Source organism: Physeter macrocephalus, chromosome 4, assembly GCF_002837175.3.
Source record: "Physeter macrocephalus isolate SW-GA chromosome 4, ASM283717v5, whole genome shotgun sequence".
Classification (NCBI taxonomy): domain Eukaryota; kingdom Metazoa; phylum Chordata; class Mammalia; order Artiodactyla; family Physeteridae; genus Physeter; species Physeter macrocephalus.
Window position 1 is genome coordinate 119,585,314 of NC_041217.1, and position 17,725 is coordinate 119,603,038.

At 39.0% G+C, this 17,725-nt stretch overlaps 1 protein-coding gene across 1 annotated transcript in view; it reads left to right on the plus strand.

The window, feature by feature from the left end:
* Positions 1 to 17,725, plus strand: part of ERICH3 (glutamate rich 3) — an 81,334-nt gene that overhangs the window by 20,817 nt on the left and 42,792 nt on the right. Inside the window, 1 exon segment of the mRNA XM_055083905.1 lies at positions 11,354 to 11,534. Coding sequence (XP_054939880.1) covers positions 11,354 to 11,534 — 181 coding nt within the window.

Consider the following 17,725-nt stretch of genomic DNA (forward strand, 5'->3'; position numbering starts at 1 on the left):
TTTGCGGTACGCAGGCCTCTCACTGTTGTGGCCTCTCCCCATTGCGGAGCACAGGCTCCGGACGCGCAGGCTCAGCGGCCATGGCCCATGGGCCCAGCCGCTCCGCGGCATGTGGGATCCTCCCGGACCGGGGCACGAACCCGTGTCCCCTGCATCGGCAGGTGGACTCCCAAACACTGCGCCACCAGGGGAGCCCTATACATAACTTTTGTGGTTATTAGGAGATGGCTGGGTCAACATTTCACTGATGGAGAATCAGGGAGCGAAGTGCCAACATTGCATGTTGACAGCATGTTGGCTTTCCAAAACCAGCCTCGTTCAAGTGCTCTGTTTACCCCTTGTCCACATCTCCCTCCCAGCAGCTTTCCTCACCAATAACTTGCCTCACCAATAACCTTCTCTAAAAGTTGGGACTGTCTTCCTTGTGCTTGCTCAAATTTCCTCCTTTCAATCCACCTTTCACTAATTCTTTTTTTTTTGTTACGATCTCTGAGAGAGCCTGTACCCCTCATCTCCGAGGCCCACCCTCCGCCCTGTTCCTTGATCTTATCCTTTTCCACTGCCATGGCACTTTGCACTGTCTGTCATTCTCCTCTCCTATTTGGAGGTTTATTCCTTCCTCTAGTATTCATCTCTGTCTCTCAACATACCCAGGCATAGAGTAACCAAGTCCTTTCCTCACATTCTGTAGCCTGAGACTTCTGTTTTCTCCATTCCTACTGCAAAGTTCTCTGAAGAGTAGTTTACTGTAGCTCAGTCTAACAAGCAACCCCTGGCAACTCAGCTCACATTTAATTTCTTTTTCTCACTATTGTCTGTTGCTGGTCAATGGCAATTCTGGGACCCAGACTGGATGAGTAGTCCCTGTCCTGGGTTATTTGGCCTTGTGGACAGCAGAGCCATGGAATGCTCTGAAGATTCCATTCAGGAGTGACACATGTCACTTACACTTGAATTCCATTACCAAAGTCTGACAGCAATGGAGTGGAAGTATCATCCTCTCATAGAGAGGTGCAGTGAAATTTGGGGCAATGATAGAATCTACCACATCCACTAAAACTTACTTTGAATTCTTTGAATGCTGGCATTGGTCTCTACCAGGCCAACAAGCATGCTCTCTTGAAGGCTGTGGCCCCCACTTGCAAAAATGGTGACTTCCTCCTCATCCTCATTTGGTGGCAGCATTTGATTTTCTGATGCTAGAATATATTATGGGACGAACTCTACCTGGTCATACTTTATAAAAAATGTTTAAATCTCATATAAACCATAAGAATATGTAAAATCTATATGTTCAAGTTAAACAACAATCAAACACCTGTGTATATACCATTACTTCCCAACAAAGTAGAACACTTTTGTCATACGATAAACCCCTTGTTTTCTGCCCTGTCACATCCTCTTCTCCTTCCCAGAGCAACCACTATTCTGACAAATGTGTTAACTGAGTCCCTGCTTTTCTTTGGAGTTCTATTACTTGTATGCATAAAACTTCAAAATAAGCGCAAACCTAGCATTGCAATGAAAGGATAATATATCTAGGAGAAAATAAGCTGAAGAGAGTCTTTGGGTCACCATCTAGGTTTGTTTCCTTGACAGTTTTAAGAGCCCCTTGTGGGGAAGTGAGAGAGGTCAGGTCATGAGTGTGTCCTAGAAAAATGGGGCTCACCAGAGTCAGGGCATCTAATGAGGTCCTCGTGTGGGCCAGATACTGGACGTCCAGGAGGAATATGGTCAGGCAAATGGGCTTCCGTACCTGGGCACAGAGGAGAGAGCAGCAACTTCTCCACCCTGTGGTCATGACAAGTGAAGCACGGATAAGCACCTGAGCTGGCTTCCCCTGGGCATTCTATTTCAGATTAGAAACACAGCAGGTGTCAGCAGGCATCCTGGCTCTGACAGACCTTGGCATGTCTGGCTCTTGAGTTCACAAGTCTTCAGTCTGACTTGGTCTTTTTTTTTTTTTTTTTTTTTAACTGTTGTTCTCTCTTTTTGGAATCCTTATTTTGAGAATGTTGGGACTACTAGACTGATGCTCTAATATTCTTAGCTTTTCCCTCCTATTTTCTACTTCTTTGCCTTTTTGCTCTACTTGCTGGGAGATTTCTTCAATTTTATATTCCACACATTCCATTTAAATTTTTCTTTTTTCTTTTTTAAAATTTTATTGAAGTATAGTTGATTTACAATGTTCTATTTAATTTCTGCTGTACAACAACGTGACTCAGTTATACATATATATATATTCTTTTTCATATTCTTTTCCATTATGGTTTATCACAGGATACTAAATATAGTTCCCTGTGCTATACTGTAGGACCTTGTTGTTTATCCATTCTATATATAATAGTTCGCATCTGCTAATCCCAAACTCCCAATCCTTCCCTCCCCCATCCCCCTACCCCTGGCAACCACAAATCTGTTCTCTATATCTGTGAGCTATTGACATTTTTCTTTTCCTGCCATATTTTAAATCCTAGAACTCCTTTTAGTTCACTGAATGTAATTGAGAAAGCATCTTATTCTTGTTCTTCATGATTTTGATTCTTTGGTACTTGTGGAGACTTGCTTTGTGGGCTAAGATATGTTCAGTTGTTGTAAAAAATGTGATTCTTTAATTGTTGGGAGCAGAGTTCTATAAATGTTCAATAGGTAAGAAATGTCCAGTTATGTCATTCATATTTTTACATCCTTACCATTCTTTTTTATCTGCTTGGTCTCTTAGTTCCTGAGTTCTAGTGATAATTCATTCTCTGTAGTTGTGGATTTGTCAGTTTCTTCTTGTAATTAGTCAAGTTCTGCTTTGTAAATGTTGAGAATACCTGGTTATATGCTCTCAGATTTGGGATACTTTACCTTACTGGTGAAGATATTCTTTATTATTAAAAAATGATCCTCTTTATCACATTACTTTGGCCTTAAAATCTATTTTGTCTAATAGTATTTCTCCTTATTTTCTTTAGATAATATATATGTATATATATATATACATAAAATATATATTTATATTTATACATATATATTTCTTTTACTTTCAGTTTTTCAATGTCTTTAAAGCTTTATGCTTTAAATGTGTTTATGCAGCATATGTGTGCTTTGCGTTTATTTCAACCCGAGAATCTCTGTTTCTTTAATAAGTGAGTTTAGTCTAATGACATTTATTTTATTTAGTGGTATATTTAGATTTACTTCTACCATATTAGTTTGTATTTTCTACTTACCATGATTTGTCTTTAATAGTAGCATTTCATGCTGTTATTGCCTTTTCCTCAAAGCTTCCCTCTCTTGCCTCCATGGCACTCTACTTTCACGGTTCTTTGTTCTCTCCTTTGACCTCTCATCTTGCTCCTCTGTGCCTCTTTCATCTTTACCCCTAAACCTGGCCATCACCATAGGCTTAGACCTTGACACTTGTCTTTCTATTCAAAATGCGGTCACCTTCCCACATGGCTTCAGTAGCTTTCTAGATGTCTCTTGGATCTGTCACTAGCTCCTAGGTCCTGGGGTTTAGAATAAAATTGGTACAGTGGGGTAAATCATGCACTTTTTTTTTTACAGTGTACAGTTCATGGTTTTATTATATTCAGAAGTTAGGCAACCATAAGCACCATCTAATTTCAGAACATTTTCATCACCCCAGAAAAAAAAAAAAATATCCATAAGCAGTCATTCTCTAATCTTCCTTTCCCTACCCCTTAGCAACTACTAATCTACTTTCTGTCTCTATTGATTTGCTTATGGATATTTCATATAAATGGAATCATGCAATAAATATTCTTTAGTGTCAGGCTTCTTTTACTCAGCATAATGTTTTGAAAGTTCATCTATGTTGCAGGTTGTATCAGTACTTTCTGTTTATGGCTGAATAATATTCCACCATATGGTTGTACCACATTTTGTTTATCTCATAGGCAGTTGATGGGCATTTGTGTTGTTTCCACTTTTTGGCTATGAATAGTGCTGCTATGAGCATTTGCCTGCAAGTTTTTGCATAGACATATGTTTTCATCTCTTTGGATGTATACCTAGGAGTGGAATTGCTGGGTCATATAGTCACTCTACGTTTTACTTTCTGATGAACTGCCAAACTGTTTTCCCAAGTGACCACACCATTTTACATTTTCATCAACAATGTATGGGTTCAAATTTCTCCACATCCTTAGCAATGCTTGTTACTGTCTTTTGATTCTAGCTGTCCTAGTGGGTAAGTGGTATCTTACTTGTTTCAAATTTGTATTTCTCTAATGACCGATGACATTGAGCATCTCATTCATGCCAATCGTGCACTTTTACTTTAGTATTTAGATTTATTTTACTTTGATCTAGAAAAGATCCATTTAAGGAGAGATGGCTCTCATGATTAATTTACACATTAAATTCATTCTTTCATTTCATGACTACCATCCCAAAGCATCCTTCAAATGCTCTTAAAAGGAAAGAAAGAGGTAAATGAAAGAGGTAAAGAAATATGGCTTGCTGGTGGCCACCTGTTCCTCAGTGAATGTATAAAACAGGGTCCCTGGCTTCTGTGGTCTGTGTCTCTAGGCCATGATCCATGAACTTCCTACTCACCTTTCAGGCATCTGTAATTGCACAGGGCTTATCTGGAGTCTAGGAAAGCAAATGACAGGGTGTAGATCTTACAACCCAGCACATTGCTTCTGTGCCCGTTGCTTTATAATTTGGAGGTATAATACCTGCAGAGTTTTTTTAATGCTTTTACAGAATCTATGTGACTAGTTAGATTTTGCTCTGAGGTTTACCTCATCCATCTGCAGAAATTCTGTGTTTCCACTTAGGACTGCTGGTCACCTACTCCACACAGCAGCCTACTGGAAATGTGAATGGTACTATAAATAGTGTTTATATATGTGAAAATACAGGCTGTCAAATAAGAACCTACTTAATTATTATGCTTATCAATTAAAAATAAAACAGTTTGTTTTAAGTTTTTATATGTTTTATGATAGAGAAAGCAAAGAACTTCTCCTGGCACGAACTAGTCTGGGGCTTTCTCCATATCTGGTTGAGGCCTCCTATCTACTTCCTAGACTCCAGATAAGCCCTGTGCAATTACAGGTGTCTGAAAGGTGAGTAGGAAGTTAGCAGATTGAATCAGGAAGCAGAGGGTTAAAGGCAGGAGGGGGAGAAGAGAGTAAGCAGAGTCCATCTCAGTAGTAGTAGATTCTACATAATGATGTTAAATTAAACTTTGTAGAATAGCTCCCAACATGTTTCTCCCCTGCTTAAAACCTTTCACTAGCTTCCCCTTTCCTAATGAAAGTGAGTTATTCTTCTGCCTGACTTTTAAAATGTCAGTTTTATGATTATTCAGGTGTGTTGAGACCTATAGATCAGAAGACACTTGCCTTTAAAAAGACAGTTTGTCCCTTACAGTTCTCAAGAGGAAGGGACATGCCTGTTTATTTTAGTCAGGATTCCATCTAGAATATTGTTTGACACACATTTGGGCACTGTGGCTCAGCCAAGTTGATAAATAAAATTAACCATCACACCAGGCCATGCAGGGCCACCCAGGGAAGCACCAGGGTTGTCAAGAGAGGCATGGGAGGAAAAGGTGGGAAAGAGCCTCTGTTGTGCTTTCCGAGGAAGAATTGGGCAATGCAGGGTAAGCAGGGATAAGATGGGATAGTATGAATGATTTTGGCAGGCTCTGGTGTTGGGCTGTCCTAAGTTGTCTGGTACCTGGTGCTGGGGCAGGGGAATATTGGCCCAGAGTGTTAGAGGCTGGGGGAGGGTGCATATGGGCTCTCAGTTGGTTAGTGTGCACATGATAAATGTTCTCCCAGGCAAGTCATTTACTATCTCTAGGAACTGGTTAGTCTTGGGTGAGATAGTGTCCCAGGGTCAGTAAGGACCCAGATGTCAAAACATCAGAATAAAAGGACATGCTTAGTATACTAGTATTCAAGGGCTTTCAGGTTTTGGCCCTTTTCCAGTTTTCTCTCTGTTCCTAACCAAGCCAAACCGAACTACTTTCTATACCCTCAACTGGTTGGTCCACCACTTCCCCAATTCCAGTCTATATATTTTTTTAATTACTTTATGCCAGAAAATCTTTTTCTATGCATTGCCTGTGAGTGCATGGGAGATAAAAAGAATGTGTTTCCATACCCATCTTTCCCTGCCCCTCTCAAAGACTTTATGCTCTACACTAGTAATAGGATTCCATCTCTTCTTCCCTTCAAAAGGACTTTGTTACTTTTCTTACATTCCTTAATATATTCTGCTTAGCATAAATACTCATTTATCTTTATTATTTCTTCTACTCCCAGATTATGAAGCTTGTTGAGGGCAGGCATTTGATTTTATTTACATTTAATCAAATGTTTATTAGTACTATATTCATAAATGGGTATTGTTTTATTTTCCATGCAAATAGTAAGCTTTTAGTTATATTTTTTCACTTAGGTAAATATTATGGATATCAATTATGCCTTTCAGATATAGATCCCTTTTCTCCAACAACAAATAAAGCCTAGAAAACATTAGCTTTTTGGGAGAAATTGCACATTTCTTTTGTTTGACTTAATTTAAGGACTATTTAAAAAATTTTTCTTTCTAGTCAGTGCATTATCTTGGTATTTTTTACTCTTAGTTTCTCACCAGTAGGCTAAGATTTGAGAATGAAAAAGGAAAACATCAGCACGATTTTAATATATGGTAATTCAACATATTTCATGGTAGGCTTGATTTATTTTAGACAAACATTTTCCTTTAAACAATGCTTTTGCTTAAAATTAGCATTGCAGTTTGGTAACTACATAACTAAAAAGGACTTTAAAATAGTATAAAAAGTCAATTCAACAATGAAAATATCTTTGCAGCTGGCATTGTGGGACAAAACCCTAGAAGAAAGGAAGAACCAAAAATGCTTCTGGGAACCAGGGCAGACCACTTTACTAAGAGGGTCCGATTTGGGGGCCTTCTCACCAAAAGCAAAATCCATCTGGATAATTTGTAGTCTTAACAGACTCAATGAATTCATTCTGTTGAGGGAGATGAGGAAAGGAAGGCTCATGTGTCAACTCAGCATCCTCCACATCTGGAGCTCAGATACCTCTAGAATGCTGGAGGTGTTTGGGGGCATGTCAGGAATTAGCATGAGATATAGGTTACACAGTAGTAAGAAAAACAGGTAAGAGTAAAGTGAAAAAAGTATGCAGAGTAAAAGCAAAGGAGGGAGAAGGAGAGAACCAGTTGAAACCAGAGTGAAAGAGAAGGAAAAGAGTAGAACCAAATGAGTAGGGCTTCCCTGGTGGCGCAGTGGTTAAGAATCCGCCTGCCAAGGCAGGGGACACGGGTTCGAGACCTGGTCCGGGAAGATCCCACATGCCGCGGAGCAACTAAGTCCATGCGCCACAAATCCTGAGCCTGTGCGCGCCACAACTACTGAAGCCAGCATGCCTAGAGCCTGTGCTCCGCAACAAGAGAAACCACTGCAATGAGAAGCCCGCGCACCACAACAAAGAGTAGCCTCCGTTCACCGCAACTAGGGAAAGCTCGCCCAGCAACGGAGACCCAAGGCAGCCAAAAATAAATAAATAAATAAATAAATTTAAAAAAAAAAAAAAAAAAGAAGAACCAAATGAGAATAGTGAAGACAGGTTTCCATCACAACCAGAGGCTTCCTGAACCTTTAGAATGTGAACACTGCACCACTGTGCCTCTGGCTGAGTCAGTCTCCCTAAGACCTGAATAAGAGTCAGCATGGGGACTGCCTGCCACTCTGTATGGCCAGGCTTTTAATCAATTTTTATCAAGGCTTAATCAACAAAGGTGGTGTTTTGTTTAACAGGACATCGTGAATCCGTTTTCATGCTCTGGTACCTATTGAGTTCCTATAAACGTAGAAAGCTTCTGATTTAGGGTGGGGTCAACCTGCTTTTGTCTCAGCAAAGGACACAATATGGAATCCCTAATTATTCCATAGCCGTGTCCAGTCAAATCAATGTTTGTTAGGCCTTTACTAGGTGTCAGCACTGGCAAGACACTGGGGGCTTAAAGATCGTTAAGATACTGTCCTTATCTACTGAGAGAGAGGAATACAAGGAAATAGTTTCAATGCCATGTGACTCATACAGTTATATAGGCCTCGAGATTAAAAACATGTTGGTCATATTTGGGCCACTACAATTAGTTCAGTTGCTGGACCTTTAGATGTAACACAAGAAATTGCAATAGTTGAAAGATAGTAGGAGAGACTATATAAAGACATTTTTTACTGTCTGAGGAATGTTGGCCCTTATCCCATGGATATTGGGGATCATTGGAGGACTTTAAGTGGGAGAGTTACATGATCTATTTCGTGACAGTAGATCACTCTGATATCCAGGAGGAGGGAGAATTTGAAGGACATCAGGCTAGAAGTGTGGGGACCAATTAGTAGGGTAACCATACATCCCAGCTTTCCTGGAACAGCTCAAAGCTATGCTCTTTTTTTCTAGCATACTAACTAGAGGTTTATTACAGTAGTCCAGGTAAGACCTTACGATGTCCGGAGTTCATCAGGGCTTGGCTAAGTAGATGGAGAGGAGTTGCTGCCCAACACTATCAACAAGAACAGGCACTTTGACACCCATACAATCTCTGAAATCCACTTCTTACACAGGCGTGGGCAGGGATAAAGAGATGCCAGTGAAAGTTTAGTCTAGCCATGGAATGCTAAATATTACAAATATATAATGGCTAACTGGTTCACCACTCAGTAGGCTTGCTGTTTATTTGTCAGCTCAGATTCTACTTGCCTGACAAATCTGAAAAGAAACGAGAAGGAAAGTCGTAAGCTGCTGGTCAAGGAAGTAAGAGAGGTAATCATTAGTTGTGCAGGGGTTTGAGCCTTGCTCCTGTTCTTGAAATGCAACTGAATTTTCATGGAAGGTTTTGATACTTGCTTGAGGACAGCAGAAAGGGCCGTGAAACCTTGTTAAAGTTTCATCAGTCTGGGGTCATTATAACCTTGCAAGATGGTAAGTATAGAGGCAATTTAGTCAACTGCACGAAACAACTATTCGTTTCTTAGTGCATGTATTTAATCATGAGCTGTCACTTGGGCCTCCTATTAGAACCCAGAAAAGGTTACTTGGTGCAAATAATTGAGGAATATTTTAGAAAGGAATGAAGCAACCAGAGCAAGAGAAAAGAGATGTTGCTACCAGGAATACACTTTAGCAGAAAAAAAATATATGAATAAGAGTAAATGAAAAGGGTGAAGAGCTATCCTTAATTTTATTTTTAAACATTTCTCCATCCAGTTTTTCATTTTGCACATATGAGGAGGGCCTTTCCTCCACTCTAATCCCACTGTTACCTTGTATTTATGTAGTGCTTATCTCCCAGAAGCCCTTCACATGGCTACCTCTGAATCCATGCCACTTTAGAAAGTATTGCTTAACAAAGTGGGATGCTCTTATTTAATCCGTCATATCATTAAATGCTCTCTTGGGAGCTTGGAGCTGAATTTGCCTTAGGCTGGTGATTGTGGGTTGGGTTGCACACGTGCATGTCACGCTCCACAGTTGCTCAGGCAAGAGGAAACATGGGATGACTTTGTAACCGATGACTTTGTAACCAAGATCCAGGCCTGCCATCATCCCTTTGCTTTCAACTGTGACTCAAGGGGATGTTTCTAATCTGCAAAGAATTATCCAGTTTGCTGATTTACGTTCATGGCTCCTGGTGTCCCTGAAATATTTCTCTTGATTATCTCTCTATTTGGGACCTCTGTCCAGAGGCAAGACAATTTGCTCAAATTTTAAATCTCAGACTTTCCCACCCATTTACACTTTTTGGACTGTCATTTGCTGAATTTCATCAAATTTACTTCTTCTGGTTTTTGCTTCAAAGAAATAGGAGTGAATGAGAAAAAAAATCCTCTGAGGTAGAAGGGAATGGCTTTGGAGATGGAAGTATTTTAGTAGTTCCTTCAGAAATTTTTTTTGCAGCTTTGTCATTCTTAAAAAAATTCATGCTTCCAAGGCATCTGTAATTCAGTGAGATCAAACTCAAATAATTGCCTTGGATTCACTGAAAGTTGGTCTCTTCACATTTTTCATTTAGCTAAAAATCGATTTTTAGAAAAGTGAAGTAGATTAAAAGTAATGCCTGGTATCTGTATAGTTCGAGAAACCTACGATATTCTTACTAGGACCTCTTAAAGTCTCTCAAGGAGCCATTCCTATTTCTCTGCCTCTTCTTCCTCTTCCTTTTCTTGCTTCTCTTTCCGGGTCTTCCTCTTAAAGGTTAGGCAAACACTATACTTATTCACTACTGTGAAAATATTTCTGAATATAAACTAGGAGGCAAGGCATTGGATATTTAATCTCTGGTATTTAAGTTTAGTGTTTATTTTATAAATAATTTAAATTGGTCAATGCCATAGAATATCAAGTAGGTTTATGAGGTGATATTTTTGGTTGGGTTTATTGTTTGATATTAAGAATAATATTAATAATGTTGGTTTTTCATTGAACTGAATGCCTCCTGTGAAACTGGATAACCCCAGGTACCCAACATACATTGTTCCTGATCCTCAGAGTGACCATAGAAGGAATCAAATGTGTGCATCTTCCTCTCACAAAGAATAAGCTCAGGGAAGGATGTATTGTCAGTGCTCAAGTATAAAGATAACACTCAATTACAAAAACAATTGCTAAATTACAGTTAATGTCAATTTGAATGAAAACAAAATTATGTCACCAATATTTATTTAATTAATTTGATTTGAATTTTTATTTGAGAACTAGCAAAAAGAACCAAGAGTAGTTTCCTCTTCCCATCACTGATATTTTTGTTGCATGTAAAACACAAGACACATGGGCTTCCCTGGTGGCGCAGTGGTCGAGAGTCCGCCTGCCGATGCGGGGGACACGGGTTCGTGCCCCGGTCTGGGAGGATCCCACATGCCGCGGAGCCGCTGAGCCTGTGAGCCATGGCCGCTGAGCCTGCGCGTGCGGAGCCTGTGCTCCGCAACGGGAGAGGCCACAACAGTGAGAGGCCCGCGTACCGCAAAACAAACAAACAAACAAACAAAAAAAACAACACACAGACACATACGTAAGATAAAAGGTGACAAACTTTGTCCAAATCCCCAGAATTTACATTAAAAATAAAAAGCCAAAGTGTATATATGCTATAATTGTTAAAGGCATTTGTTTTGTAATGGGCTTGACTTTTTGTGCACTGTATATAGATTGACATTTTATAGAGGTTTTGTTGCAAGGTACATAAAAATAGTCTTTTCTATTCTTTGTATTACACTCTGATTAGAAGGTGATCACACTCTGATTAGAAGGTGATTAGTTAATAAGCCCCCTTTTTTTGTTTATTCTAGGATTCAAGAAGGATTCACAAAACACCACTGCATAGTAATGCAGCTATTACAATGATCTATTTGGGGAAAAATGTGCACCTAGCCTACGATCACTCAGATTTCCGGGATGAAATAAAAGTTTATCAGCAGCACTGTGGTGGGGAAAACCTGTGTGTCTACGCAGGAAGACTGCTTGAAAAAGGTACACATAAAATGTGAATGTTTTAATTGTTTGCAGTTGATGCTCTGGATAAGCTATTGTTGGTATAATACCAAAATGACTTTAATCACTCTATGAAATTATGCATCTCCAGGGACTTATAAACCAGCTGCCTAAAAGTAAATCCAGATTTACTGCTCCATGATTGAAACTGAAGCAGCAATTACTCTTGCAGATTGTGGAATAAAGAATTTGGAGTGATTTAACCCAGTAACAGATTAATCTTGAAATAGAGATATATGATCATTAAAATGTTGTACGAATAAACTGTCCCCCAATTTACAAGTTAACTGTTTGTCTTGCCATAGTGAAGTACATCATACATTATTCTAAGAGAAAAATACCAGATTGGCAATTTGTTCTTTAGAACTATGATGAGATAAAATCACAAATCCAATAAACCTCAGGGTGAATCACACCTAAATAATGCAGTACAAAATATGGCTACATGCTTTTATACATTTTCATTTCCCTTTTATCATAAATCCATGTTTGTTAGCATAAGATAATTTTTGTATCCAATATAGGATTTCACATATTGTACCAAAGTGGGGTTTTTTGTCAATATTTAGTTCTGTGGCACAGCAATTAAAAGGAAGAGCTGTTACAGGATTATGTTTGTTATTTCCTTGCTTAAGACACTCTGTTTAGAACGTAATAGTGTTTTTACTGATTAAAAGAAATATTTATATTTGGGTGATCTAGATATAGACTTAGGGATTAAAGGGAGGAGTTGGGGGCAAACATGGAGTTGTTACTTTTGGCTTTTCTGATTTCCCTCATCAATCAAAAACAGTGACTATTAATTTAAAAAAATTTAACTGCTTAAAGAGAACTATACATATTTAGGGATAAAATATTGAAAACTTACCAACATAAGAAAGGATAAACACTTGAATGTTGGTTTTGATTTAAAGTAAAATATTATCTATTATAATGAATTATATATATTGTATTATAAAGAAAAAACATTTTTCTTTATAAAAATGTATAAAATTTCTTTTTAAAAAATAATGCCAGAAACTACTTTTTCCCACTTTATGTACTTAGCTGAAACGTAATTTACTTTGTTTCATTTTGTCATAGCATCTGAGAGTTCGGTCCTTCCATTATGTAGATGAGGAAAATGAGAGGCATCCAGAGGTACAGTGGCTCCCCAAGGTCACCCGTGCAGTTCTGAGCAGGGTTGAGAGCAGATCCCAGCCCCCTGACTAGGTGCAAGATCCTTGTTTAGTACTATCCAGTCCCAGTTAGCTATTCTCAGTAGCAAAGGGTTTCCTATATTTCCATAATATGAGGGGTATGAAACCCCTAATAATAGTGATTAGATACTTATTTTTAAAAAGTATCACTTTCAACGATTAATTTTGATGAATTGCTGAAATTAGCTACAGTCTCAAATTGGAGTTAACATAATGAAACTTTTCCTGGGTCTTAGATCATGCTTTAATCAATAGAGTTCATATGAAATGGCTATTTGACTGCTGGGAAATGTGGCGCATACAGATGAAAAAAGAACAAGGTTTAGCTGAATGATTTTCTGGGAGATGATGTACACTCTGTGATAAGAGTGCAAAACCAAAGGTTACGGGAGAATGTTACTTGGCTAAGTGTTATTTTGTGTGCATATTGATCCCAGAACTGACTTTTTGTTATGTCATTGGACAGTCTTGAATAATAGGTTGGAATGGGGATTGAAGTAATTGAATCCTGTCCACACAATAGTTTTGTCTCAGCTTGCCCTTGATTGCCATGAAAGTAATCGTTCAAAATTGAAAGTTGGGTGGCTCAGAGTTGACTTGTGGTTCAGCAATCTTAGCAATTTAGTTGGACTGAAAAGAATCTGCCCTTTTTACAAATCAAAGCTGTGCATGATTCAGTGAAATGTGAATAGGTTTTTAGAAGACTTGTTTTAAAAAAAGGGCCATTAAAGTTAGGCTTGGAGCAGTAAACTCCTTAAAAATGTAGCATTCATTAATTTCTCTTGCTTTTGGATGAGAATAACAATACAATTAATTATTTGGGAACATGGCAAGTGCATCTTTTATTATCATAGTGATTCATGATGTGTTGCAGTTTGATTTTAGACATCAGGCCACAGATCGATTGTTTATTATGTACACCTATGAAGTCATGGAATATTTCTGCTACTTGTAAAGAGTACAGTTCTTCACAGGCAGTTTTATTTATCATTCATCCCTTCAAACAAGGCAGACGTTTGCCTCCTGGGTTCATGTGGATACGAAGAACAAAGTAACTTTTTTCTGGCTCTCTTATAATTCCTCTTCTGCCTCATTTTCTTGTATTTCCATAACCTTATCCTGTTGTACCTATTCGTGCTTTCCTCACTACTTCTTCACAAACACAGCGGCTGCTTCACCAGCCCCTAGCCTCCTGCCTCCCCACCCCTCCCCGCCCCGCCCCACATTGTTATCTTGTCTTTTCCTGTGCCCTTTCCTTTGTCTGCAATAGGACAAAGGATTTTAAATTCAAAATAGTATTTTAAGTTCAAACCGTATCCATCTTTTAAGATTCAGATTAAGACTGTGAAGCTTTCCCAACTGACTTTTATTCCATTTTATCCCTCTCTTTTGATGATAATGGCTCTTAACACCTAAAACCGAAGTATTTCTTTGTACCTTGACTTACATTAACTGTTTTTTTATTACTCTTTATCATATATTGATTTTTTTAGTTGTTAAAAATAGGTGTAACTTACAGTCCATAAAATTCGTCCACTGTAAGTGTACAATTCACTGATTTTTAGGAATTTTATAAGGTTGTACAGCCATTATCACAGTTTTAGAACATCTCCATAACTTCAAAAAGTTCCTTTGTGCTCACTCTTTGGCAATTAATCTTCACTCTCATAGCCAGCCCTAGGACACCATTGATCTGCTTTCAGGCTCTACAGATTTGCCTTCTATGGACATTTCTTGTAAATGAAATCATACAATAGGTAGTATTTTGTGTCTTGCTTCTTTCACTTAGCATAGTGTTTTTAGGAATCATCCATTTGTAGCATCTGTCAATAGTTGCTCTCTTATAGCTGAGAATACATTCTGTTACATGGATATACCACATTTTATTCATCTACTCCAGTTGATGGATATTTGTATTGTTTCCAGTTTGGGACTATTATAAGTCATGCTGTAATGAATATACAAAGACAAATTTTTTGTGTGTAGACATCAGTTGTCATTTCTCTTGAGCAGCTTCCTAGGAGTGGGTGTGATGGCTTTTGCTTCCTGAGAATGGGTCATACCCTTTCCAGTTTCTTTGTGTCTTTTGATATTTTTGTTGAAAACTGAACAATTTAGATCATCTATTAGAGCAACTGTGGATTCTGAATTCCCACTTTCCCTCTGGAAGGTTATTCTTGGGTTTTTTATTTGTTTGTTTGCTTAGTAGCTTATCTAGAACAAATCTGTGAAATTCATGTCCCCTCTCCTTGGTATACAGCCACTGTTGTCTCTGCTCAGATTTATTTTTTGTTCTGTTTTTACTTTTTAGGCTAATCTCTTAGGGTTGTCTCTGTGTTTTCATAGTTTAGTGATCATTCAGTGATTTGTCAGAGGTCGTGTTCCAGCACTTTGAGCCAATATAGCCTCCATCTTCTGCCAGTGAATCTGTTTGTAGGTTTATTAGTTTCCTGGGACTGACATAAAAAATGTCCCCAAATTTGGTGGCTTAAAACAACAGAAATTTATCGTCTTATGTTCTGGAGGCCAGAAGTCTAAAATTCAGGTCTTAGCAGGGCCATGCTCCCTCTGAAAGCTGAAGGGGAGAATCTTTCCTTGCCTCTTCCAACTTCCGGTGATTCCCAGCAATCCTTGGTGTTTCATGGCATGTAGCTCCATCACTTCAACCTGTGCTTATCCTCCCATGTTATTCTTCTCTGTGTATCTGTGTGTGTATCCTCTCCTCTTGCTATAAGGATATCAGTCATTGGATTTAGGACAAAACAAATCCTGGATAATCTCATCTTGATCCTTCCCTGATTATATCTACAAAGACCCTATTTCAAAATAAGGTCACATTCTGAAGTTCTGGGTGGTCATGAATTTTTGGAGGGCAATATTCAACACACTATAGTGCGTTCAGGAGTACATTCAAAGTTCATGCAGTTTTCAAGTCTGTTCCAACTTTTATTTTCCACTAGGATCTAATGTTTCCTTTGTATAGAGGTGCAAGCTTGTAATAGGACAGGGATGTGTGAATAAGTTGGGCCAACTCCAATCCATGCTGCTTCCAGTTAGCTGGAGATGTGCAGAAAGCTTATTGAATGTGTCTGACTGCCGTATTGCCTGTATCTCCCTGTTAAGTTTCTGGCTAGTCCATGGACCTGTTGCTTGCCCTAATTAGAACTACAGTCTCAGGCTAGCAGAACCTCTGACCTTCCCTGTCAGTTTGCTCTGAGATTGCTGCTTATTACTAGTAATGCCACTGACCAAGGGCTTTTTTTGTCTTCTGCTCCAAATCAAGTCGGCCTCTACTGACAGTGAAGCTGCTGGTTACCTATGGCCTGCCCTTCCCTTCTAGAACTGCAGTGGCAGGAGAAGGCAATGGGAGCAGCCCTAGGCAAGAATGCCACAGATTCCCACTGTTTGCACCCAAAGTTCAGTACTTTGTCATGAGAAACTGCTGCTCAGTTTGTTCTAAGTCTTTGGGCCATTTTCAGAGACAACATTTTAAGGGAAGAGGATTTGGTGACCTTACTCTAGAAGTCTGGTACACTGATTTTTGTCTCTCCTGCTAAATTATAACTTCTTTTTTTTTTTTTTTTTTTTTTTTTTTTTTTTTTTTGCGGTACGCGGGCCTCTCACTGTTGCGGCAGCTCCCGTTGCGGAGCACAGGCTCCGGACGCGCAGGCTCAGCGGCCACGGCTGACGGGCCCAGCCGCTCCGCGGCACGTGGGATCTTCCCGGACCGGGGCACGAACCCGTGTCCCCTGCATCGGCAGGCGAACTCTCAACCACTGCGCCACCAGGGAAGCCCAATTATAACTTCTTGAGGGAGGAGAACACGTTTGATATTTCTTCAGTATTTTTATGTCTCTTTAGTGCCTAAAACAGTGCTACCACTGTCAGTCGACAACGAATAACTACATTTTACAAATATTATAGGATGCTTTCTAATAGTGTCCATTATAATATTTAAGACTGCTCTGTGAAGTGGGTAAACTGGGTCACCCCCTCCACTCCACTTCCTCACCCACTCTGCCTGCCATCCTCATTTTATAGATGAGAATTCTGAAATGCAACAAAGTTAAATGTCTCATCAAGGCACACTCAACTAATAAGTGACGAACTGGGACATGAACCAAAATCTTCTGATTTCTGGTCTATAATCTTTCCACTACTCCATGCAGAAACCATGAAGTCAGGGTTGGGAAGTGTCACTAAATTTTAAAATATAAAATTACAAAATAAGTAACAAGGGACCAAAGGTAGAGGGTGTCAATTTTTGTTCAATAAGTTTGAAAAACAATGGAAGAAATGAAATAATATATGGATGTGCTCTCCAACCATGTGGGTACCAAATAGAAGGGCAGTCATGTCCAAGAGTTGATCTTCTGTGCCCATTCTCAGCAATTCCTTGACTCTACTCTCTTCCTGGGCTGGGTCCTTAGGGAGTTAAGGGGTGTGATGCTGCAGCAGAATGGATCATATTACATGAATGTCTCATTCAAGTTTCTGTAATAAGAGCAGTCAAACTAGCTTTCTAGTTACCACTTAAAAAGTCCATATATAATGACAAGTGGATTTTAATATCTATTGCATCTTAGTTTCTCCAGATACTAACTTGCCAATGTTCTCTTTCCTATTTTGTTTAATTTCACATCACAAATACTAAGGTATAAATGATGGGATTACCTTTTTAATAAGTCTATTCTTTAGTATAAGTTGCATCTGATTTAGATTTTTTAGGGGCATAATATGGTATATACACAGTATTTCTAGATGACTATGAAAGAATGAGTTAAAATAATGATTCACTAATTGTTTATTGGAGGCCTCCTGTGCCATTGTCCTGGGATCTGGGGAAATGACATTTAAACTCTCATGGATTTCACAAACATGCAGGGCAGCAAACATCTAGATCAAGGTTCTCAAAGTGTGGTCCCTGGACCAGCAGCATAAGCATCACCTGGCAACTTGATAAAAATGCAA